The sequence below is a fragment of the Erpetoichthys calabaricus genome, chromosome 4, assembly GCF_900747795.2.
Source record: "Erpetoichthys calabaricus chromosome 4, fErpCal1.3, whole genome shotgun sequence".
NCBI classification, from domain to species: Eukaryota; Metazoa; Chordata; class Cladistia; order Polypteriformes; family Polypteridae; genus Erpetoichthys; species Erpetoichthys calabaricus.
In genome coordinates this window covers 20,190,464-20,216,117 of record NC_041397.2, presented here as the reverse complement: position 1 = coordinate 20,216,117, position 25,654 = coordinate 20,190,464, and the positions used below count along the sequence as shown (strand labels likewise).

Sequence of the window (25,654 nt, the reverse complement as noted above, 5' to 3'; positions counted from 1 at the left end):
AGAACCATAGACACGTGGAATAAGTGATCGAGTAGGGTCGTAGACAATAGAATTTATGGGAATGTTAAAACTTGGCTTGATGTTATTTTGGAGAAGTCAGGTAGATTTGTTGGGTTATTGTCAAAATTTTTCTAATGTTCTAACTTGGGAATCTTTGGGATGCGGCCTACTTAAGGAAGACCTCCATAGGCACAGGAGTATGTGCAAACTCCATATAGACTTTGTGCAGGCCATATGTTATAACTTTGCTTCAGCCTCAAAATCCACTATTATTGTTTAATATGTTTCCTTATAAATCTTTATAAAATTAAGTCAACATTTTAAACCAGCTCTCCTTTAAGTATTTATTTGTGGTTCCAGATATGATACAATTTAACTCAACTAAATTAGGACTGGAATTTTTATCTCACACCAGTGCCAGAGGGACTGTCTGCTTCATTTGTGTTAAATTGGTATTTTTTTTATAAGTAAGGAGTGAATCTCTACGTGTAACTGATTTTAGCAGGTTTTTGAGACCCACAAGATAAATGCTATAAGACCACACACCCCCAAGCTGCCACATCAACCCGCCGCTCTTAGAGAGAGAATTGCTAAGCCTAATGGATCTCAAGGCCATCCACCAAAAAGCACTAATTTAGCAGGATACTGTCAGAGTTATATATATAACTCATACAATTCATTAATATTTAAACCAGTTTGTAGTTATCTAGTTAGCCAACTCCATAATGTCAGCATCTCAGCTTGTAAATGTTTAAACTCTTCAGAGAGCTAGGTCTTATTTAAATGGCTGCTCAACCATGTTTTTTATATTAAAGCTGAGTTCAGCATACCTTTGTGTTTCATTTCATTTCTTTGCGACACAAGCTATTCAATATATATTTGATACATAGTTTTGGCTTTGTGGGATTTTAGAATTGAGAAACAATTTGGTACATCCTGCGGACTGTGTGGTGATACGTTAATATCAGGGTTTTCTCTTCTGTGGCCCAGTTATGTGGAAGGGGCGTGCAGTCCTACCATATCATTTGCAAATAGATTTCTGTCCCAGACATTATAATGAACACTTAATGACTTGCTGAAAGGTTGTCGATAGATACATTTTATTTGGTTTCCTGTGAGGGCTCCCAATAAAAAGAATACTGGAAAAAATCAACACCACTTTACTGTCCAAATGTGCATAAGGATGAAAATGATCTGACCATTCAAGGAGCAAAAATTAAAAATAAAAAAATCTTTTTCTTTTTTTTTTTCCTATGATTTGTTAAATTTTTTCAAAAAAAAAGAAAACAAACTTGCTTCTACTAATAAAGAGAGGGCTTCAAACTGACAGAGGAATTCTTTGTTCTCATAATTTGGCCGCATGTCTATTGTTGACACACAGTGTGATTCTTTATCCACAAATGTAATCATTTCCTCTCAAATTTTGTGCACTTTCCAAGATTCACAGTAATTGCTCCAAATGCTTTCTTTCTAAAAAAAAACTCTGCTTGTTATTGAAAGACTCTGTCCATTCATTCATCCTTTTCTTAACCTTTAATTAAATACAAGGCCATTGGGGCCTTGAACTTATCAAAGTAAAATTAAACACAGGGAAGGGACTGAACCTGGGTGGTGTTGGGGCACATTGCTGTTTGTCTAACTTCAAGAATAATTTGCTGGTTATTGTTCAGGATGACTCAATTTGAGAGATGTAAGGGTTTAATAGGGGGTTGGTTAGTGTGTCGACTGAACAGTTATTTTGTGACTAGCTGTGCTGCCTGTCTAAGACGGGTTGAAATCTAAGTAATCAACGTAGAATTCAGTGCTATCATTTGCAGTGCACCATGTAATGCAAATGTCTCTGAGATATGCTGTTTGGTTTGTGATTCCTAAAAGCAGTGCTAATGTTTGTGATGTGCCATCTGTTGGAATGACAAATGCAAAGCATGTCTGCTATATGTAATTTGTTATGGGATTTGTAAAATGCATTGTGATTGTTTGTGATGCGTCATCTATTGGAATGAGAAATGCAATGCATTTTATTACTAAAAATGCTTGTAATGCACCATCTTTTAGAATAGCAGAGGCATAGCAACTGGACAGACTCACAGACAAACTCAGACACTTAGCCTTTTATTATGTGTGAATCTCTCCTTGGGATTAATAAAGTATCTATCTATCTATCTATCTATCTATCTATCTATCTATCTATCTATCTATCTATCTATCTATCTATCTATCTATCTATCTATCTATCTATCTATCTATCTAGCCCATTTATAATTTGACAATAAGATTAGTCAGGACACATGCATGGCTTCTGACTAATTTTATGTAATACATACAGATTAGCGTATTCTACATTGTAGTCCATCTTTCACCCTAAGCTTTAACCCTGGGGCACACCTAATACTAACAGCCACAGCAAGACCCTAATAATAATAATAATAATAATAATAATAATAATAATAATTCATTACATTTATATAGCGCTTTTCTCAGTACTTAAAGCGCTATCCACACAGGGAGGAACCGAACCCACAATCTTCCACAGTCTCCTTACTGCAAAGCAGCAGCACTACCACTGCGCCACCTGTGAGGACAATGGTAGCTGTCCTGATAAAAAACTACTTCCCAGAATGGTGCCATGATGATGTGACTGTAAAAATAATAAAAAAAGTTGCAAAAAATAATTCTAGAAGTCCATCAGCAAAGGTCATGACAAAGGTTAATGATGAGCAAACCCTACTGAATTTGCTTTGTCTCGAGTTTTAGCAAAAAAGCAAAAATGTTCAGGAATATTGGCGAACTTGGTGAAATCCATTGAAACGACATTTGAGTGGGTTAGAATGGTGCAATGGTCTTTTAAGTGTCCCTGAGGGCTGCAGAAGCATCTGCTGACTATGCTGAAGCAATTATTGTGGCCAAACATGCAGAGGTGGGTAGAGTTGCCAAAAATTGTACTCAAGTAAGAGTAGCGTTACTTCAAAATAATATTACTCAAGTAGAAGTAAAAAGAAGTCATCCAAAAAATTACTCAAGTAAGAGTAAAAAAGTATTTGGTGAAAAGAATACTCAAGTACTGAGTAACTGTTTGATCATAATAAATTATTTATTTTTTAGAAATGTTGTAATAAGACAGACAAAAATATACAATAATGTGCAAATTCTGCTATTTCCAAATAATAAAATAAAAAATGAGTAAAAATAAATAACATCTTTACAAAATAAAGATGCACAAATAACACGAAGTTCTAAATCTCAGTTTTTCACAACAAAGCTTTTGAAGCCAATACCTACAGTAGGTAACATGTATGTTTGAACAGTGCAAACTACTTACAGTGACAAGATCTACTGTACACTGACAGTATAATACTGTATATTCACTTGCGTTCCAAATAGCACAGCTGATAGAAAATAACATTAGAACAAGGCAGCTTGTGCACGTACAAGAAGTCTCACTTTACCTTGACTGTCTGTGTCTGTGCCTGTTTGGTTAAAACGTTCTTGTTCTTCACTCAGTGAAGTGATGGTTAAACTTCAGCAGACTTTCAAGGTTCTTGCAGTGAAGCTGTGACTGTTTAGCAGTGAACAGGATCCCCGCATGACTAAAAAGTCTCTCACAGGCTGCAGACTCAGGAAGTTTGTGTGTGGTCATGTGACTGCATGGCTACGTCTGATTGGTTAAATTGAGTCATGTGATTATTGTTGCTAAATCTGACTGGTGAAACGTAGTCATGTGATTATTGTTGCTACATCTGACTGGTGAAACAGTCATGCAATAGATCCACTGGCGACTTCTCTCTGGCAAAAATATAGCATATCTAATGTGTAAATGGAAAAAGTAACGAGTCAAGTGTTGCCCAATGTAACGGAGTAAGAGTAGTGTTTCTTCTTCACAAATGTACTCAAGTAAAAATATGGTGCAGTAAAACTACTCTTAGAGGTATATTTTTTTTAAAAGTTACTCAAGTAAATGTAACGGAGTAAATGTAATGGAGTAAATGTAACTCATTACTACTAACCTCTGCAAACGTGACCTGAGCTGTGTGGCAGCAGAGCTGACTACTGGTAATCATACATATCTGGTATCAAATTATACTCCATAATACTCTGTGATGTTGATATCTCTCTGCATCTCCCAAGCTCCTATTGCCACAACTAACTAACACCCACTGAGCCTGTGATACAAGGGATCTGTTTTATATATACTTTGTCACTACCTGATCTGTGCTTCATTGCAAGGAGCATAAGAAGCTTAATCCAGCAGTGAAGACACAACATATAATGAATTAATGCAGAACAATGAAGTACTTTCATAATATTCTGTGGCTAGCTAATGACCATTAATACCCCTCAAATACAAATACTGCAAAATTCTTTTTTTCTTTTAAACGCATTAGGGGCGCAATTCTGGCTGGAGTACCGATCAGGTAGTGGCATGAGTGAAGAATTTATAGTATATACACACATGAATGGAACAGATTGGGCAACACTATAAAGTGTGAGGTGTAGTACTCTTATATTATGTATATGTAAAAGCTCTGTTCATGCACAACGTAAATCGGGCAGCTAGTGCAGATCGGATAATTACATTCCCATCCGCAGTGCCAGTGGACACCCATTTGGAGCCTTAGGTGGAGTTGATGGACGTCACCCCTCGTTGTCCATATCGGGTAGTCTGTACTATTAAACTTTGATGACTTTATCCCCTTCATTGTCCAGAGTGCAATGCCCTTCCTAAGCCCTTGTGAGATTTAATGAGTGTGTGCGGCCCTGGTGTATGGAGTGTGTGCACTTTTACTTTCATAAACAGTATCCTCAGAGGTCATCAACCCAGTGAAATTTAGGCTTGGTCTCCCTCAGTGTCTGGAGCATGCCTGCCTTCAGAAAATCAAAATCAAATGATGCCCCATTGTGTACATGCAGGGGAAATTATTATCATACTTGTACGACCCTTAACACAGACTAGATGGCCACCTATGTCATCTAATGGACTGACCGGCTCTGCCCATCCAACAAGGCTGTTACAGCTCTGTAATGTGTTCTGGGGAAACAAAGTTTGTCCAAGTTGATCACGTGGCAGATTTTCTGGGAAATATTTTGCAACAAGGTCACCCATCAAATTTACTGCGATAAACAGTTTGACAAATTTCAATAATCAACAGTAATGGTTGGCCTCACTGGAACCTGCTTGAGTAGCACCTTAACTGCACTGCCAGAAATTCACAAGGTACAACTGCACTCCCAGTACCACTGCTACCAAGATTGAGCTTACCCTTAATGATCACAATACCAGTATATGATTATAATAGTGAGCACCATGTGTGTTGTATGAAGCACTTAAATACAAACAATGTCTGCAGCAATGTCTATGAAGGGAATTAGTCCAGTAGATCAAAATTTTCATTTTAAAATGAGTTCATCAAGAGCATGGGGACACAGTTAGAAACTTGAAAGGTGTAAATTTCATACAAACATTAGAACGTTTTTCTTTACACAGAGAGCCATAGACATATGGAATAAGCTACCAAGTAGTGTGTTAGACAGTAGGACTTTAGGAACTTTCAAAACTCGACTTGATGTTATTTAAGAATTAAGTGGAAAGGACTTGTGAGCTTTGTTGAGCTGAATGGCTTGTTCTCATCTAGATTGTTCTAAAGTTGTATGAAAGTGTTGTATATCCTAAACCTACAGCATTTGTATACATCTGGCAACATTGTCGATGAAGACATATTATGAAAAAGTGCCACATATCCACAGAATTCATTTAGTGTCCAGCTTTACATCTAATTCACAAACCCTTTCTCATCAACATCCTCACTTCTTGTCCCTTTAAATCCACTTTTGCTGTTAAGAGTCATAGAGGCAACCGACATTACTGAGCTGCATAGACCGTGAACCACCATCCCCATCAAGAGTCTTCTATGCCTACTGCAGAATCCCAATTGAGAAATATAATTCCTCCAAGGTGTCACGGGGTCTGTCATTGTGTTTTCTCCCATTGGGTCATACCTGAGGTGGCCCACATGTGGGAAAGACCCAAGTGGTATCTTCACCGTACTGTAAGCCCAAACCAAATCACCTTCCACCTCTCAACCTTGACAGACAACCACTCTGCCCTGAAATCCCCCCAAATTGCTCCCTATGATGGAGATGAGCCCAATGCCCAGCTCAAGAAGCTGGAGGTGAGAAAACAGAGTGTGTTGATATTGAGCTCAACTGGGAAAAGTGCTGTAAGTGACACATCAAGTACCCTTGAAGGACAGCAGGTTTGTCACTCTGTCCCTTTATTTTGATAATATGTGTGTGTGTCATTTGACTAATAGATGACCTTATTTTATAATTGTATTCCTGTAATGTTGTTTAGTAGTTCATGGATGCATCACGAGTGTCCCCTAGTGATTAATTGCTGATTATAAATTGTTCCGTGTGTGTATGAGACAGAGTATGAGTGGCTTTGAGTTAGACCTGTTGGCCTCCTGTATAAAGTTAATTCTTGACTTGCACCCAGTGCTGCCAGAATGGGCTGTGGACCCCAACAAGCCAGAACTGGTCTAAGTGGGTCTGAGAAATATTACATTTCATTAGATAGACTTTGTTAATCCCAAGGAGACATTCAGATGCATACAGCAGCAGAAGCATAAAAAAAGAATACAGACTCACGGGACAAATACTGCAATCAATCAATCAATAATGTGTAGTGTACAGAAATTGGAAAAATTAACTGAACATTGTAAAATTAATTTCAAGAGTATCAGCGTTTAGTTAGCCCTGCTTGTTAGCAATGGGCAGAAAAGACCCCCAGAGGCACTTCTTAGCACACCATGGTGGAATGACCCTGTGCCTAAAACAGCTTCAAGAGAGCGCCTCCTTGAGGGGAGGGAGGGAATTTTTTCATGATGGCATCTAATTTTGCCATCATCCTCTTTTCCACAACAGCTTCCCATGTGTCCAGGGTTGGCTCTGTGATGGAGTAGACTTTCCTGATAAGTTTGTTCAGGCATTGCGCTTCTTTTGAGCTCAAGTGGCTTTCCCGGGATATCTTGAGTTCTTGCTTACTTATTTGCAGTTTTATCTAAAACAATGGTAGATTTGGTTATATGTTTTCCTGCAAAAGACTTTCTTATATATATATCCATCCATCCATTTTCCAACCCACTGAATCCGAACACAGGGTCACAGGGGTCTGCCGGAGCCAATCCCAGCCAACACAGGGCGCAAGGCAAGGAACCAATCCTGGGCGGGGCGCCAACCCATTGCAGGACACACACACTCACACACCAAGCACACATTTAGAATCGCCAATCGACCTAACCTGCATGTCTTTGGACTGTGGGAGGAAACCAGAGCACCCGGAGGAAACCCACGCAGACACGGGGAGAACATGCAAACTCCACCCGGGTCTCCTTACTGTGAGGCAGCAGCGCTACCACTGCGCCACTGTGTCATATATATACAGTGGGTACGGAAAGTATTCAGACCCCCTTCAATTTTTCACTCTTTGTCATATTGCAGCCATTTGCCAAAATCATTTAAATTAATTTTTTCCCTCATTAATGTACACACAGCACCCCATATTGACAGACAAAAAAAAGAATTTTTAAAATTGTTGCAGATTTATTAAAAAAGAAAAATTGAAATATCACATGGTCCTAAGTATTCAGACCCTTTGCTCAGTATTTAGTAGAAGCACCCTTTTGAGCTAATACAGCCATGAGTCTTCTTGGGAAAGATGCCTGGTTGTCTCCACACATACCTCAGTGCAAGACACATGACAGCCCGCATGGAGTTTGCTAAAAGACACCTGAAGGACTCTGAGATGGTGAGAAATAAGATTCTCTGGTCTGATGAGACCAACATAGAACTTTTTGGCCTTAATTCTAAGCGGTATGTGTGGAGACAACCAGGCACTGCTCATCACTTGTCCAATACAGTCCCCACAGTGAAGCATGGCGGTGGCAGCATCATGCTGTGGGGGTGTTTTTCAGCTGCAGGGACAGGACGACTGGTTGCAATCGAGGGAAAGATGAATGCGGCCAAGTACAGGGATATCCTGGACAAAAACCTTCTCCAGAGTGCTAAGGACCTCAGACTGGGCCGAAAGTTTACCTTCCAACAAGACAATGACCCTAAGCACACAGCTAAAATAACAAACGAGTGGCTTCACAACAACTCTGTGACTTTTCTTGAATGGCCCAGCCAGAGCCCTGACTTAAACCCAATTGAGCATCTCTGGAGAGACCTAAAAATGGATGTCCACCAACGTTTACCATCCAACCTGACATAACTGGAGAGGATCTGCAAGGAGGAATGGCAGAGGATCTCCAAATCCAGGTGTGAAAAACTTGTTGCATCTTTCCCAAGAAGACTCATGGCTGTATTAGCTCAAAAGGGTGCTTCTACTAAATACTGAGCAAAGGGTCTGAATACTTAGGACCATGTGATATTTCAGTTTTTCTTTTTTAATAAATCGGCAATAATTTCAAAAATTCTTTTTTTTGTCTGTCAATATGGGGTGCTGTGTGTACATTAATGAGGAAAAAAATTAATTTAAATGATTTTAGCAAATGGCTGCAATATGACAAAGAGTGAAAAATTGAAGGGGGTCTGAATACTTTCCGAACCCACTGTATACTTTAACAAAACATTGTTGAAAAGGTATAGTCTTAAGTAAATTTAAAAAGTAGTATATAAATACAAAAACTAAACGCATTCAAATATTACGTTTTTATTAATTACATAAACCTGAATATCATATTTAAAAAAATTGTAAAACTCACTTAATCCACTTCTGGACTTTGAGGGCCTGAGCCTATTGAGTTAGCACAGTGTGTTGCAAGGAAAAAGACAGCCATGGACAAGGTGACAGTTCACTTCAGGGCCCACTGACACACATACCCACACTCAGACATTTCCAAGTTTGAGTTAGCAATTAAAATCACTCATACATCTGAGGGGAAATCCTAGGAAGACATGGGGAGAACATGCACACTCCATAAGAATAAAATCTAACTAAAGGATTTGAACTGGGGACACTGGATCAGTGAGGGTAGTAACGCTACTCACTGTGCTACCATGTTGCTTCTTTTCCTATGAAATGCATGTCATCACAAGTCTGTTTCTTGATTTTTTTGTTTGCTTCACTTCTTCACGTCTTGGGAAACAGTACTACAGTATTAAAAAGAATAAGAAGGTTGCTTTCATAAGTACATAGATAGATAGATAGATAGATAGATAGATAGATAGATAGATAGATAGATAGATAGATAGATAGATAGATAGATAGATACTGGTTTTGATCTTTGAAAATTCTGTAATGACCAGAAAACCATTCTTTTCCAAATCATGTGGCGAAAAAAGATACATTCAACCACTAGAGGGCGCACTTACACCATGTTTATGTTATTTCATCCGTTTGTCTCCAAATGTTGCAGCTGGAAATAAGCAGTTGTGTGTATTTTATATCAATATCTATTTATCTATCTATAGGTGTCTATATATATATTTATATATACACACACACAAACCAAAAAAATATATACAATAAAGAATGAGGGAGGTTGTTTTAGAGATGCCGTATTTCTTCATTTATATATGTACACAGCTACTGTACATTTCTTATTTCTGTGCTTTGAACCACTTTATCAAATCTCTTATCTACCCATTTTCTGAGCCTGTTAACTCCAAGTCATGCAGGCCAATTAATTATATTGAAAGGTATGTGAAGGCAACAGATATTAAAATAAATATAACCTCACTCTTTATGGATAAAACATTTTCCTAAATCAGGGACCGTGGGTTCAGGCCTCATTTCTGACACTCCTGTTCATGTTTAAAGAGGCAGTGAGACACACTGGCTTGGACGCTGGGTTGCTGGTTCAGTTTCTGCTTCTGCCTGTGGGACCCTGAGGAGGTCACTTAACTTGATTGTACTCCAATAGTAAAAATGGATGGATGGTAATCGAGTAAGCACCTTTGGGTAATGTTATCAAACCTCATCTGATTTTCAAGGCTTCTTAATTCAGTCCGAGGCTGCAGGGCATTAAAAGGCATTAGATACATTTTTTTGTACCGTATATATACTGTAAGAAAACTGTTGTGTTGTGCATAGGCCACTTAGCCCAACACGTTTGTTGGTTTTAATATATATATATATATTCTGCGTAATATATATATTACTATTGCACTCGGGCAGCACGGTGGCACAGTGGTAGCGCTGCAGCCTCGCAGTTAGGAGATCCGGGTTCGCTTCCCGGGTCCTCCCTGCGTGGAGTTTGCATGTTCTCCCCATGTCTGCGTGGGTTTCCTCCAGGTGCTCCGGTTTCCTCCCACAGTCCAAAGGCATGCAGGTTAGGTGCATTGGCGACCCTAGTATGTGTGTGCGTGTGTGCGCCCTGTGGTGGGCTGGCTCCCTGCCCGGGGTTTGTTTCTTGCCTTGCACCCTGTGCTGGGTGGGATTGGCTCCAGCAGACCCCCGTGACCCTGTGTTAGGATATAGCGGGTTGAAAAATGACTGACTGATGACTATTGCACTCTTCTGTACAGAGACCTCTGAAGTTGTTCCTAGTATATGGTGTAGCCATTCTCCTAATTTGGACATCTCAGCCCTAAGTGCTCCAACCACCCCATGGAACCTCTTTAGTTGTAATCTTCCTCATCCTCTCTAGTTCCCCTCTCAGCCCTTGATATTTCTCCAGCTTTTCATACTCCTTTTTCCTGATGTTGCCATCATTTGGAACTGCTGTATCTATTACCACAGTCCAGTCTGTTGTCGGTACCTGTTTATGTGTGTTATACTGTATGTGTCTTTATGTTATGTGTCGTGGATTCTTCGTTGTCCTATGTTTTATGTAGCACCATGGTCCTGGAGGAACGTTCTTTCGTTTCACTGTATGCTGTACTACTGTATATGGATGAAATGACAATAAATACTCTTGACTTGACTTGATCTTCTTAGAAGCTGATGTTTTAGAGGATTTTCGCTTTCTCATTCTCCACCACCCATTGTGGTGCCTGCCATTTTGATCTGGGAGCCTCCACCAGTCCATATTCAGCACAGATATCCCTGTACACAATCCCTGTGACTTGGTTGTAGCGTTCTGTGTATGCAGTTCCTGCCTAAAGTATATCTTACACCCTGCTACTATGTGTTGGGATGACTCAGTGGCCTCTTTGAACATTTGGCAACTTGAGATTTGAAAAAGTACCTAATATGTGGAAAAAAATAGAAATCTTTACTGTATAGTAGGCTACCTAGCAGAGAGAAACCTGAGCGTAGCCTGTGCTATTGTATGTAGTGAGAGTCCTTTTAAAATCAGAAACCCATAGGGATTTCACAAATCTTTTATCATCTATTCATGGCTGTTTATTTAACCTATTATGGATTTAAATAAATAAAAGATCTATCTGGAGCCCTCATGTAGATGGTTCTTTTGGGAACTAAACATGGCATCATTCTGAAAAAACACACCCATGGCACCTTTATTTTTCAGAGTGTTGGGTCCTGTCTAATGTCATACACTGTATCCTGTCCTGCTCGGCCCTGTCCTTGTGCGCATTGGCACATTTCAGAAAGTAATGCATGCCATCAGATTTGATATGATACTATGTCTTCTGCGTCTCCCACTTTGATATAGACAGAGTGGTGATCTTCTTGGAATGCCACGTGCCATGTCTTCATTGGTCTGCCTCTTTTCCTTTTACCTTTGTGGGGTGTCCAGTTGCACTCCTCACTCCTGCGCCAGCCTTGGGGTGTATCTAACATCTGCTTAGCTAATGAACGAGAGAACTACTTAACGGATTTAGAATGGGTTTTTTTTCTAGAATTTGCTTGAACATTCCGGTTGATTTTTCGTCCTAAGAATCACAGTTCACAAGCAGGACTGATATATTCGCGCTAATCCTAGACAGAGGCTGCGGCCTGATGGGAGGGGGAAACGTGACGTCAGGAGTAAGGAGCCGGGCAGGACCCTCCTCGCTGTCCTGTTTCACTTCTACACGGGCAAAGATGTGGGGGACAGCTAGTATATATATATATATAGGAGTGTGTACACCTGATGAGCCCAGAATGAAGGCGAAACACGTGTCGTGTACTCTTTGCATTTATTTGACAGTAAACTATTTAAACCATTCTATGATCTGCTCCTCACAAACTGAGGGCACCGTGGCGGATGTTAGCAGATTGCTGGCCAACCACAAGCGTTACCTGGTAGGTAACCACCCATACAATCAGATTGTGACACAGACTACGAATGCCGTGAAAATACATGTATATATATATATATATATATATATATATATATATATATATATATATATATTGTGAACCGCAGCAGGGTGCTCCAGCCTCCCCAACCCGACAAAGAGAGGCAGAGACACGACTTATTTACAAGTAGGAGAGCTCTTTTCCCTCGCTTCCCAGAGTGGCACTGTACAATGCACCAAGCACACCAAAACACAGTTCCTCTCCACCTCCACTCCTCCACTGGCAAGCTTTGCTCCTCTTCCTCCCAACTCTGGCTCCCTGACTAGCGGCAGCTGGCTCCTTTCATAGGACACCCGGAAGTGCTCCAGGCATCCAGTGATCTTCATGGCAGCGCCTTGGGTGTGGTGGAAGTGCGGTACCAAAGGGCTCAACCATTCCTGCAATGCCCCCTGGTGGTGCCCACAGATCCTAACAGGCCTGTGCCAGACTCCAACTTCCATGAAGCCCTGTCAGAATGTGAGACATTGCTGCAACCCAGGGGGGCAGCTGTCAGGGGGAGAAAGTGCACTTAAAAGGCTGCCTTCCCCCTCTTTCCATCCCTTGGGCATCCTGACCAGGTTGTGCCGGCCATCCCTTACTATATATATAGAGAGAGTGGTGGCTCTGTGGCTAGGGATCTGCACTGGCAATCGGAAGGTTGCTGGTTCGAATCCTGTAAATGCCAAAAGGGACTCTGCTCTGTTGGGCCCTTGAGCAAGGCCCTTAACCTGCAATTGCTGAGCGCTTTGAGTAGTGAGAAAAGCGCTATATAAATGCAAAGAATTATATATATATATATATATATATATATACTGCGGTGGGTTGGCACCCTGCCCAGGACTGGTTCCCTGCCTTGTGCCCTGTGTTGGCTGGGATTGGCTCCAGCAGACCCCCGTGACCCTGTGTTCGGATTCAGCGGGTTGGAAAATGGATGGATGGATATAAATATATAATACTTCTAGTGGTTAACTAGTAGGTAGCTTAATCAGCAGAACTAAAGAAACGTTTCCTTTTGCTGATTAAGTATAAATTCAACAATGAGAGATGCTACAATGCATTCGAATCTGGTCCAAAACTGGGAGGTTGCATTGGTTTGAATTCATGCTGGTATACTGCGGAAGCAGAGACATATTTTAAAGTTATAATGGTTAGATCTACATCAGCTTTCTGATCCTGATGACAAATGCTGTGCTTCAGACCGTGTGGATGCAGACTTGATGACATGACTGTTTCAAACATAAATTGAAGTTCGCTGCGGGACAAACAAGTCCACTTACTGGCTTGCATACTATCATTTTGTGCTGTACTAGTTTTTGGGAGACCGTTTATACACGTGAATAACCAATTGGCTCAAAACAGAACTTTACGGATGTATCGCTCGTTTTGTTCTCCTTTTCACGCTTTCTCAGCAGCGCGCAATGTGAATGTGTCGAGTCGCGCCTGCGCCGCTAGGTGGTGTCGCGGCCCTGTCCTCAGTGCCACGTCTGCTCGTCTCTGTCCGGGTGTCTGTTTTGTTTCAATCAAAAAGCTTTGCTTTGCTAGCATTTCAGATAACCCCGCGCCTTGTGGCCCAGCGGTACATGCAGGGGTTAACTTCTCACCATTTAACTGGCAGGACATTGCAACGAGTTAAACATTCGTGTGTGAACACAACGCGTTGTGGCAAGTTATTGTACCACAGATTCGCGTACTTTAAAAGTGAACAGAGCGGCGTTTATCAGTAAATGACATGATGATACCGATTCTCTGTCCAGAAATAACAAAATTCCTGGAAATCGGGTATTTCCAGAAGTCAAAATGTGCACGTTAGTACGTGACATATTGGACACGTCCGATGCAGTCATAATTAAACGTTTAAGAGAGATTAATTTATGCGACAGCAAATATCAAGCCTCCAAATTAAATTATGTAAGCGAAATTGGATATGAGCAGATTGCATCGCAAATACCACATTGTTTTACTCACAGAAATCTTACCATGTTTTAATCAACCTAACATTCTAAGTCCCGAGAAATTGGAAATAAGCCAGTCTATGTGGCAGGGCCTACTCATGGATACCCCCAGTTTGGATCCGACTGTTAGGCTAACCTGCAAGTCTTTAGAGATGTGGGTCCCCAAAAGAACCAACAACATGAAGGCTCCAGAAAGAAATTTTATTTATTTAGGTCCGTACCAGGCTCCATAAATAAGTAGGATGACAGATTTGTGGAAATAACGACGGGTCCTTGATTTTAAAAGGACTTTTCCTGCATACATCGACACGACTCAAGTTCAAGTTTTTTTCGACCTGCCTCTAATTCTGCTAGTTAGCCAGTAACACTAGACATTAAATACTGCTTTCAAATTCCAAAGAACAGGCCCTAAAACAACCAGTATTTGTTAAAAAGTGTACGAAGAGCAGCCGTGGATCCATTTCTTTCTTTTTTTTTTTATCGTGCCACAAATCCCCCCACCATTAAAATCCCCAGGCCCCAATAGATTTCAGTGGGCAAAACTAAAACCACGTTAATCAAAGTGGGACACGTTTACTGAACTTTTAATCGATTCGTGTTTACATTTTGTTCGATGCAATGCAGGACGGAATGATATTAAATAACTTTGGAAAGAAAGAAAGAAAGAAAGAAAGAAAGAAAGAAAGAAAGAAAGAAAGAAAGAAAGAAAGAAAGAAAGAAAGAATTTGATTGTCCCATATGCCACTTAAATGTTCATTGCTATAAAAGTCAGACTTTGATTTGGACCAGTGGACAGCTGAATTCCATCCTCCGCCACATCCTAACATCAGAATTTAAAAGAGTGAGCAATGTTTTTCTACACACACCTACATTGATGCGCATATTACATTTTCGACATAACGTTAGACTCTGGGCGGCACGGTGGCACAGTGGTGGCGCTGCTGCCTCGCCGTAAACACACCCGGGTTTGCATGTTCTCCCCGTGTGTGCGTGGAAATCCTCCGGCTGCTCCAATTTCCTCCAACAGTCCAATGACATGTAGGATGATGCTAAATTAGCACAAGGGTGTGAATGGTGTGTGTGTGTGTGCGTGTGTGTGTGTTTGCCCTGCAATAGACTGGCGCCCTGTCTAAGATTTGTAACAGGATCATCTCCAGACAGAGGAGCAGCTTTAGCCACAGACTGCTGTCAATGTCCTGCTCCACTGACAGACTGAGGAGATCGTTCCTCCCCCACACTATGCGACTCTTCAATTCCACCGGGGTGTGTGTGTTTTGGGGTTGGGGGAACGTTAACATTATACAAAGTAATTGTCTGTTTTACCTGCATTTTTATCACTCTTTAATTTAATATTGTTTTTATCAGTACTGTATGCTGCTGCTGGAGTATGTGAATTTCCCCTTGGGATTAATAAAGTATCTATCTATCTATCTATCTATCTATCTATCTATCTATCTATCTATCTATCTATCTATCTATCTATCTATCTATCTATCTATCTATCTATCCTAGCTGGGATATGCTCCCGTAACCTCCGTGACCCTGATTTGCATTAAGCAAACCCGCTTGACCATTTCAAGGTTAATTTGGGGGTGCAGCAGTCCATCCCAGCAGCCCTGGACGCAAAGTAGGAAACAGAACTGAACAGTGTAAACTATTGGAAGACACACAGACACAAACAGGTCGTACCCACGTAGAAGTCAATTTGCAATCTAACCTGCACAGAGCAGTTTAGGAAATGCATAAATAAGTTTTTTGATTCAACGGGTCTGATAATTTTATATAACATATAGAGCCAACAGATAAATGAAAAAAATAAATCAAACAAATAAATACTTGCACAGTGTAATGTTTCCACTCGAGTTTTCTCCGCTGTACTCCGCTCTCCAGCCAAAGACTTGATTGTTAGGCTGCGAAAGAATTGTCCAGTGTGACCGGCGGTGGCCTGCCTGGCGCCACGTCCAGCCCGGTAACCCGGATTTCCATATGAACTATTTTAGTGTTCTCATTAAAAGGAGGGACAATCAACAAAGTGCTAAAACGGTCCTTGTTTTACACAGTAAGTTTAACAGCACGAATCGCCCAAAGCTGCATTACTGCTGACTTGAAGGAATTCCGGTGTAGAAGTGAACAGTGAATGATACAAGAGAAATAAAGTTGTAGTACAGCAAAGAGTTTTAGGTTTTTCTGTGCAAGTTAACGTAATTCCTAGGTAGTGCCATTTCTATCACACAGAACAGGAAGAAAAATTTAAAATGATGGCGTAAATAAGATAACACGTGAGAAACATTTAAACAAGAGACACGTCAAATATACGGTATAGTTATACAAATAAAGAGAATAAGGCGTCACAACACAACGAATCTTATTTGTATATGTCAATGGCAGTAAAGTAAAAAATATTCGAAATGTTCTGCTGCCGACAGAGCAAGAGACCTGTTTGAAGACCGAGGAGTCCGTTGATTTGTTCTCGTATGGCGCTATTCAAATCGGTAGTACAAAGCGACAGTAGATCAAGAAAACGCAAAATATGCAGTACGTGTCGCGATATCTAAATTTCTCAGTGGGAAACAAAATATCGAACACTGGTGTGGCGCTAATTTGTACATAAAGACTCTGTAAATAAAACTGATTAAATGTAATAGTGATTTTACTGCCATTACAATTGAAAGATAGTCCGTGGTGGCTCTATCCATGAAAGGACATCACCGCCTCCGCTACTGGCTATTGGAGCGGCGTTGTGATGTTAGTTAGATGGTATTTGGAAATGATTTTGTGTTACATTTTGAATTAATTAACGTAATAGGGCTATTACTAATTTTTATAATTGAAATATACAGTAGTGGTTGGTCTATCCGTGAAAGGACATCACCGCGTCCACTACTGGTGATAATAATAAAATAGTACTTGGAAATAGCGTTGGGCTACATTTTGAATTAATAAACAGAAAATCTGTACATAATATGTGATCGGGACAGTCATTTTCTTAGGTTTAAAATATCCAGGAGCACTTGTTTAAAAATCGAAACGGCTTTTGATTAACACTATTTTGTAGAATAAGTTCTGAAATCTGATCAGCTATAGAGAAGAGAATAAACACTAAACACGCTGGCTGCACACTTCTTAGTATAAGACAAAATGTAACTATTTTTTTTTTATTAAAACGTCGAGAGTGTGCACTATTACAACAGTTACGATCAAATATAAAATTAAAAAAATTAATATTACCACATGAAGGTGCCAATCGGAGGAGCACTGCGCACAAGGCGATCCACAACTCTGAACTATAGGAGCCACCCCATCAGATGAAAATAAAACTTAGTAGCCGCCAGGGCGTATTACACTCTTAAAATGAAGGTGGCGAAGAGATTCTTCAGAGTGATGCCACAGGTTCCTAAAAATATCTAGAAAGAACTTTTTATTTAATTCCGTAACAGACTTCGTAAATACGGTAACCATGAATAGATGATAACAGATGGAATTCTGATTTTAAAAGGACTTTAGCTGCCTAAAATAAGACGTGCTAAGGTCATGGTTACTTGACTGGCGAGTATCCTGCTTAGCAATCCATTATACACTTTTTAAAAAACGGGTTATTCAATGGCATGGATTTTATGGTTCTATACTGAGTTGTGTGGTTACTCCAAGAACGGTAGCTTGACAAAGAACCATTTATATCTGGGAAGTGTTCCTTGCGCTTTGCAAACTTCCTAATAATAAAAAAAAAGAAATCTTTAATGTATGGTAGGCTACCTAACAGGACACCAGCAGATTAAGAAAATCTGGATTTAGTCCGTGTTTGCATTCAGTGAGAAATTCTTTTAAAATCATGACCAATTGGTATTTCACAGATCAGTTATTATTATTCATGATTATTTAAAAGTCTGTTACGGATCTAAATAAATAAAGATTCTTCCAGGAACCTTCACGTAGATGATTTTTTTTTTTTGCAAACCAAAAATGGTTCCTCCTGTGGCATCGCTCTGAAGAATCACTCAGGCACTTTTATTTTTAAGCATGCGTGCACAGTTGTAGCAGTTTACTACAAACAAACAGGAAAAAAACATTTAAACATTATACATTCTTTAGTTTCAACATAAAAAATCAACATACTACTATATACATCTAATGAGAAACAAGAAAGACCATAACATTTGCAATAAATGATTTGAATTTTCAAGTTTCAAGAAACTCTTGGACGTTGTTTTCATACTAAAAAATATTCTCAGTAACCCTCAAGAATGGGGGCTCCGCCATCAGGTGTGGCTATGAATGTAACAAGAGCTTAAGAAATGTTTAGCTTGGTGTCATACAAAACACCAACCGACACCTCAGAACAGGGACTCCCTACGGAGCATCTATCGGCCACTTGCTGATGTGTAATGTGACAAGACTTGGAAAAGCATGCATTTGTGTTACGGAGCAATAACTCTAATAGACACCAGACACAGAAAAATCATTACTTTAAGAGTAACTATGGACCAGCCCTTTCCATACAATACATTTTAAAACTACTTTAACGCTTTAAGAATTAATTTAACACTGGCTACTTCACTGTGTATGGCAACCTCCCCTCTTCATAGATAGATAGATAGATAGATAGATAGATAGATAGATAGATAGATAGATAGATACTTTATTAATCCTCAAGGGGAAATTCACATCTAAGGATTAACTGTATTATTTTTTTCACCGACTTCTTATTTTTATATATAAATAATCACAATCATAAATACGGCGATTCCGACTATTATTTAACTTTTAAACGTATTCGGGACAGGTATTTTGGTTTGTTTTTAACGCGACAAGTTTTGAAACACCTCCAAAGTATGATCAACATCAGCTTGAAAGTGGAAATCGTAGTTGATTAACAAGTACACGTTTCCCGCATGAGATTTTTTTTTGCGACCTCGAGGTAGAGAGTGCCGCCGCGTTTTTATCTCGTCGCGCTTTATTGGCGCTGATGACAGCTGTGGCAGTGAATCGGTTAATGGCGCTCTTTGGGAAACTCCACTCGTGTCCCGTCTGCCGAGAGAGGGAGGGGGAGAAGCAGCGGGCGGCGCGTACCACTGCTCAGCCCTTCTACTAGGCACTGAGGCAAGCTCTCTTGTTTTCATTCCCCCCTTTCTGTTAAGAGGGGGTTTGAATAAGACTGAAGCTTTGAAAAAAAAAGGAAAGAAAGGAAGAAAAAAAGGAAGCACGTTACAGGAGTAATAAGGTAAAGGTACCGAAAAGTTGCGTGAAGCACCGCACGCAGCTGAAGTGAGAGTCCGAGTGGGAAACGAACACGCTTGTCTCAGAGTAAAACGTAAAGAAAGTTCTTCCATTCAGAAGACAGAAGAGGGGTGGCTGAAGTCATTCAGGGAAACGATGAGACTGCTCGGACTGCACTGAACCGCGCGACCCGATTGGCCCAAACCAGTTTGAACCGAGACGGATGCAATGTGCTCTACTGTACGTAGGAGAAGGCAGTGACAGCTGGTTTCTGTACAACGCTGGAGATCGGGCATGTGCCCGCAGGAGAGCAAACTGCTGCTGGAAGTTGGGAAAGATGTGCACGGAAGGATACGATCAAAATGAAGAAGTAACGATGAACTTGTGAGGAGAGAAGCGCAGCTTTCGAAAACACACAGGATTTTAAGGGCTTTTCAGTTTCTTTTTTGGAACATAACGAGGACGGAAATGTATTGGACGATTCTATAAACGGGAATACGAGTTCAGCATCTTCAAGTGCTTCGTGCGAACAACTAAATTCGTTTCTTTTGACAAGGGCACCAAGCACACGATCCCAGGCTGTCTACAAAGTCTTTTTTTTTTCTTTTTAATTATTTCTTCTCCAGGGAACGCGTGTTTTACGTGTGTCTTGCACGAGAAGATAGGATTATGAAGGATCGGAGTTCGTTTTCCTTGCAATAATTATTGTGGATTATTATACCGCCGACTTCTTGGTTTCTGTATGAACTTGTGGACACGATGTCTGCACACTATCTCGGAGCTTACTTTCTGTATGGATTGCTCTGTATTTGCTCAGGTAACGTATTCATTTCACCTTTGCACTGACGATGTCTTAGTTTCGGTAGCGCAACTTCATGCCTTCCTAGTCGTGTCAGGAAATTGCAGATGCCCTGCAAAGGCTGGAGCAGATACGAATCTCAGACAAGATGATCAGATGACTTTGTGATTGGAAGCGGGAGTCTGGCTTCTCTTTCTTTCTTTCTTTTTTAATCATCTGGCCCTGCGTGGTTAATTATTATTTGTAATTAAACTCGAGGAGGAGGGAGAAACAATCCGCTTTTGCCGTGTAGGATATGAGTAACTTCCTTTGCTTGTTGGCCCGGCACCCGGAGCTGCTTGTTAAATGCATTGGTGTAATTTAAGGTTGTAATATTTGCAATTTAGATTCCTCGAACATATGTTTTCCATGACAGTGAGGTATTATACCGGTTATTAAGAATATGCTTACATAGCGGGAAGAGGACTAACTCGAGAAAGCATTGTGCTATATTCCTGTTCTCTGCAAATGTGAGTTTGGCTTGAGCAGTGCTTTTGAAAACCAGAAAACTGTCCAGAACCGCCACACAACAGCTAGTATTTTCAAACATAACATTTCTTCAAACCCACTTAATCCAGTTCAGGGTCGCGGCGGAGCGGGAGCCCACCCTTTACCCTCAAAATATTTAACTTTCTAATAAAGCACTTAACAGCGCTGCGGCTTTCTGGTATTGCAGTGGAAACTTGAACGGCGTTCAATACATGTTCATGCACATGATTACAGATCTCTCGTCTCCAAATAATTAATTGGGGGCTACAGACTACTGCAGAGGTTTAAGGGAATCCCTCCCATGTTGGTTCTGGAGCAGGCAGAGCATTAGCGCCCGAAGTGCTCGAGTGAAGGCTGCCGAGTGTTGCGTATCAAAGTACTCCATGGGACGCGCAGCTAAATCCAATTGGCAGTTAGTTAGTGGAAAATAATTTAATTATCAACACCGGCTTACCAGACTTTAAATCGAGCACTTTATCTGCAAAGTTTATTAATATAAATAGTAATAGATGATGTAAATACATCATAATGCGCGATGTACACTCGATCGATACTCCTACAAACGAGTAAACGTATCTATCTATCTATCTATCTATCTATCTATCTATCTATCTATCTATCTATCTATCTATCTATCTATCTATCTATCTATCATTTATACAGTGGGTATATATCTAACTTAATTTCTTTCATTAGGTAGTTTGCATAATTTCTATTATGTCTGTCTGTCGGTATGTCTACCTGTCCGTTACGCATTCAGTATGAAAACAACAGAAAAGTTTCTCCTCGCCGAATCCCGTTGAATCCTGGTAGTATTGAAGTTAAATTCACTTTAAAAAAAAAAAAAAAAAAAAAAAACAATTCACTCCCAATCAATTTTTTGTTCAAACTGTAAATAAACTCCCCTGATTTCTCTGACGGCGCTTCTCCTCACTGTCATGATTTGAAACGCTTCAAGCAAAAAACGAACATGCGTTGAACTAAGTTAAAGCAATGTTAAAAATACAACATGGGTTAAATATTTTTACATATGTCCCATAACATTCACACACACATTCAACCTATTGTAGCGGCGTGCCCCCAGTAGGACAGGGCACAGCCCTGGACAGAGTGCTAAGGACCGACTGGGCCATGTTAACCTAACATCTACGTCTTAAGGGATACTGAAGGGGAACTGGAGATCCTGGAGGAAAACTCATGCCAAAAAATGGAAGAATGAGCAAAATAAACTTTGATAGTCAGCAGCCTGATGCGTGGTTCAAATCTGGGGCGCATGATCTGTGAAGTGGCAGACTAGCCCACACTCTTAACTACTGTACAGTATATTGGTTCTGTAATTGCACTTTACTAGAACCGTTGCTCAACAACGAACCATTTAATTCTGGGAAGGATTCTTGCCACGTGACATTGGTTCTTTTGGCTTTGAAAAGTTTCCGAATATGTGAACAAAACATACATTTTTAATATAGTTGGCTACCTATAGATGGGCAATTAAGAAAACCTTAACTTAGTCTGTGTTTTTGTATGCAGTAAGAGACTATTTAAAATCATGAACTCACTGGTATTTCACAAATTGGTATCTTCTATTTATTGAGTCTGTTATAGGCCTGAATGCATAAAAGGAACCTTCATATGGATTGCTTTTTTGATAATATGGCACCACACTGGCACCTTTATTTTAAAGAGTGTGTACTGCGTCACTTTTTCAATTTTTTTACTCTTTGCTTAAATACACCATTTTATCAACATGTGCTTAAACGTCTATTTAAGAATATTGCTGATGAGCCAGGCACAAACAGTAAAGTTTATCTGAAAATTTTGTTAACTGAGTGGCATGCTTTATTTTTTTTTCCTAATATTTTAATTAATCCTTCATATCCAGTGAATGGCATTCAGATTACAGTCTTCTTCCGATATTCTTCTTGCAGTTTTGAAAGTGGTACAGCAGAGAGCAGAGTTTGGGTCTCTGGTTCATTTCAAACTGACCTCCGTTTTCTTTGGAGTGACCCTATGGATGTTTGTCTTTCTTTAGTATCCAACAATGCGCCTCAAGTAGATCTGCAAACTGTAAATTGTCCCAGTGTAAATGACAGTGCTGTCCACAAGACTGGGCCCAGGCTTAATAATGCAGAAAGCTACTAAGATTTGCTCACGCTGAGGCATATTTTGAAAACACACCTTGTTATTTAATATTTTGGAACTGCTTAGTTTCTCTTCTACAAAGAGTACTGACAAAGAGTTTAGGATACTGATTTGTGTCTAGTTGCAGGTATAATTATACTGTAGAGTAGTATAGACTACTCCCTCTTGCACATTTTCTTATCTCATTCTTAGTTGCTTTTGATTCATGCACCTTCTTGTCATTCTTGTATGTAGTATAACTTGCTTTGTAATTCACCTTGGACAAATATGTGTTCAAAATAAATAATAACAGTAGCAATAATAATATGATAAAACTATAAATCACAGTATTGAACCTTTTAATCATTCTTGTATGTATTATAACTTGCTGTATAAATCATCTTGATCTTCTAAATAAATAATAATGAAAGTAATAATATAACAATAAGATTATAAATCACAATATTTAGAATTCCAAGCACAGTCTGAAAAAGTGTGGATAGAAAACCAACAATATGAAAAGCTGGTATAAAAAAACTATGTATACATTTTAAAATGACATTTTCAGTGGTTTCACACTGAAACTGTACAGTACATCAAATTTCAAGAAGTAATGTCCAGTGTTAATGGTAGACAGCAGGATTAGTTTATTGCTTAATCTCTTTTTGATGTCTCGGTTCACAGTTGAAGTGTGCGTCACGTTCACAGCAAAGCGGCCATTAGCACTCGATCCATACACTCTAGAAGTTTAACACTTTCAGTTTATTAGGTGGGCCTACAGGGGTTCTTGACACTGTTTTAATGGTAGAAAACAATTGTTATGTAGAATTATATTAGCATTGTTGGTTTAATCTATCTATCTATCTATCTATCTATCTATCTATCTATCTATCTATCTATCTATCTATCTATCTATCTATCTATCTATCTATCTATCTATCTATCTATCTATCTATCTATTATATAGTGCCTTTCATATCTATCTATCTATCTATCTATCTATCTATCTATCTATCTATCTATCTATCTATCTATCTATCTATCTATCTATTATATAGTGCCTTTCATATCTATCTATCTATCTATCTATCTATCTATCTATCTATCTATCTATCTATCTATCTATCTATCTATCTATCTATCTATTATATAGTGCCTTTCATATCTATCTATCTATCTATCTATCTATCTATCTATCTATCTATCTATCTATCTATCTATCTATCTATCTATCTATCTATTATATAGAGCCTTACATATCTATCTATCTATCTATCTATCTATCTATCTATCTATCTATCTATCTATCTATCTATTATATAGAGCCTTACATATCTATCTATCTATCTATCTATCTATCTATCTATCTATCTATCTATCTATCTATCTATCTATCTATCTATCTATCTATTATATAGAGCCTTACATATCTATCTATCTATCTATCTATCTATCTATCTATCTATCTATCTATCTATCTATCTATCTATCTATCTATCTATTATATAGAGCCTTACATATCTATCTATCTATCTATCTATCTATCTATCTATCTATCTATCTATCTATCTATCTATCTATCTATCTATCTATCTATCTATCTATCTATCTATTATATAGTGCCTTTCATATCTATCTATCTATCTATCTATCTATCTATCTATCTATCTATCTATCTATCTATCTATCTATCTATCTATCTATCTATCTATCTATTATATAGAGCCTTACATATCTATCTATCTATCTATCTATCTATCTATCTATCTATCTATCTATCTATCTATCTATCTATCTATCTATCTATTATATAGAGCCTTACATATCTATCTATCTATCTATCTATCTATCTATCTATCTATCTATCTATCTATCTATCTATCTATCTATCTATCTATCTATCTATTATATAGTGCCTTTCATATCTATCTATCTATCTATCTATCTATCTATCTATCTATCTATCTATCTATCTATCTATCTATCTATCTATCTATCTATCTATCTATTATATAGAGCCTTACATATCTATCTATCTATCTATCTATCTATCTATCTATCTATCTATCTATCTATCTATCTATCTATCTATCTATCTATTATATAGAGCCTTACATATCTATCTATCTATCTATCTATCTATCTATCTATCTATCTATCTATCTATCTATCTATCTATCTATCTATCTATCTATTATATAGTGCCTTTCATATCTATCTATCTATCTATCTATCTATCTATCTATCTATCTATCTATCTATCTATCTATCTATCTATCTATCTATCTATCTATTATATAGAGCCTTACATATCTATCTATCTATCTATCTATCTATCTATCTATCTATCTATCTATCTATCTATCTATCTATCTATCTATCTATCTATCTATCTATCTATCTATTATATAGAGCCTTACATATCTATCTATCTATCTATCTATCTATCTATCTATCTATCTATCTATCTATCTATCTATCTATCTATCTATCTATCTATCTATCTATTATATAGAGCCTTACATATCTATCTATCTATCTATCTATCTATCTATCTATCTATCTATCTATCTATCTATCTATCTATCTATCTATTATATAGAGCCTTACATATCTATCTATCTATCTATCTATCTATCTATCTATCTATCTATCTATCTATCTATCTATCTATCTATCTATCTATCTATCTATCTATCTATTATATAGAGCCTTACATATCTATCTATCTATCTATCTATCTATCTATCTATCTATCTATCTATCTATCTATCTATCTATCTATCTATCTATTATATAGAGCCTTACATATCT

At 38.7% G+C, this 25,654-nt stretch overlaps 1 protein-coding gene across 4 annotated transcripts in view; it reads left to right on the top strand.

Moving 5' to 3' along the window:
* robo1 (roundabout, axon guidance receptor, homolog 1 (Drosophila)) overlaps positions 1 to 25,654 on the top strand; it is a 1,485,956-nt gene that overhangs the window by 758,628 nt on the left and 701,674 nt on the right. Inside the window, exon 1 of one of the 4 annotated variants that reach the window (XM_051926303.1) lies at positions 19,184 to 20,209. The exons of the other annotated variants lie outside the window; for them this stretch is intronic. Coding sequence (XP_051782263.1) covers positions 20,152 to 20,209 — 58 coding nt within the window. The 5' untranslated portion in view covers positions 19,184 to 20,151. Of the gene's footprint in view, positions 1 to 19,183; positions 20,210 to 25,654 lie in introns of those variants that run through there. 4 annotated transcript variants of the gene reach the window in all.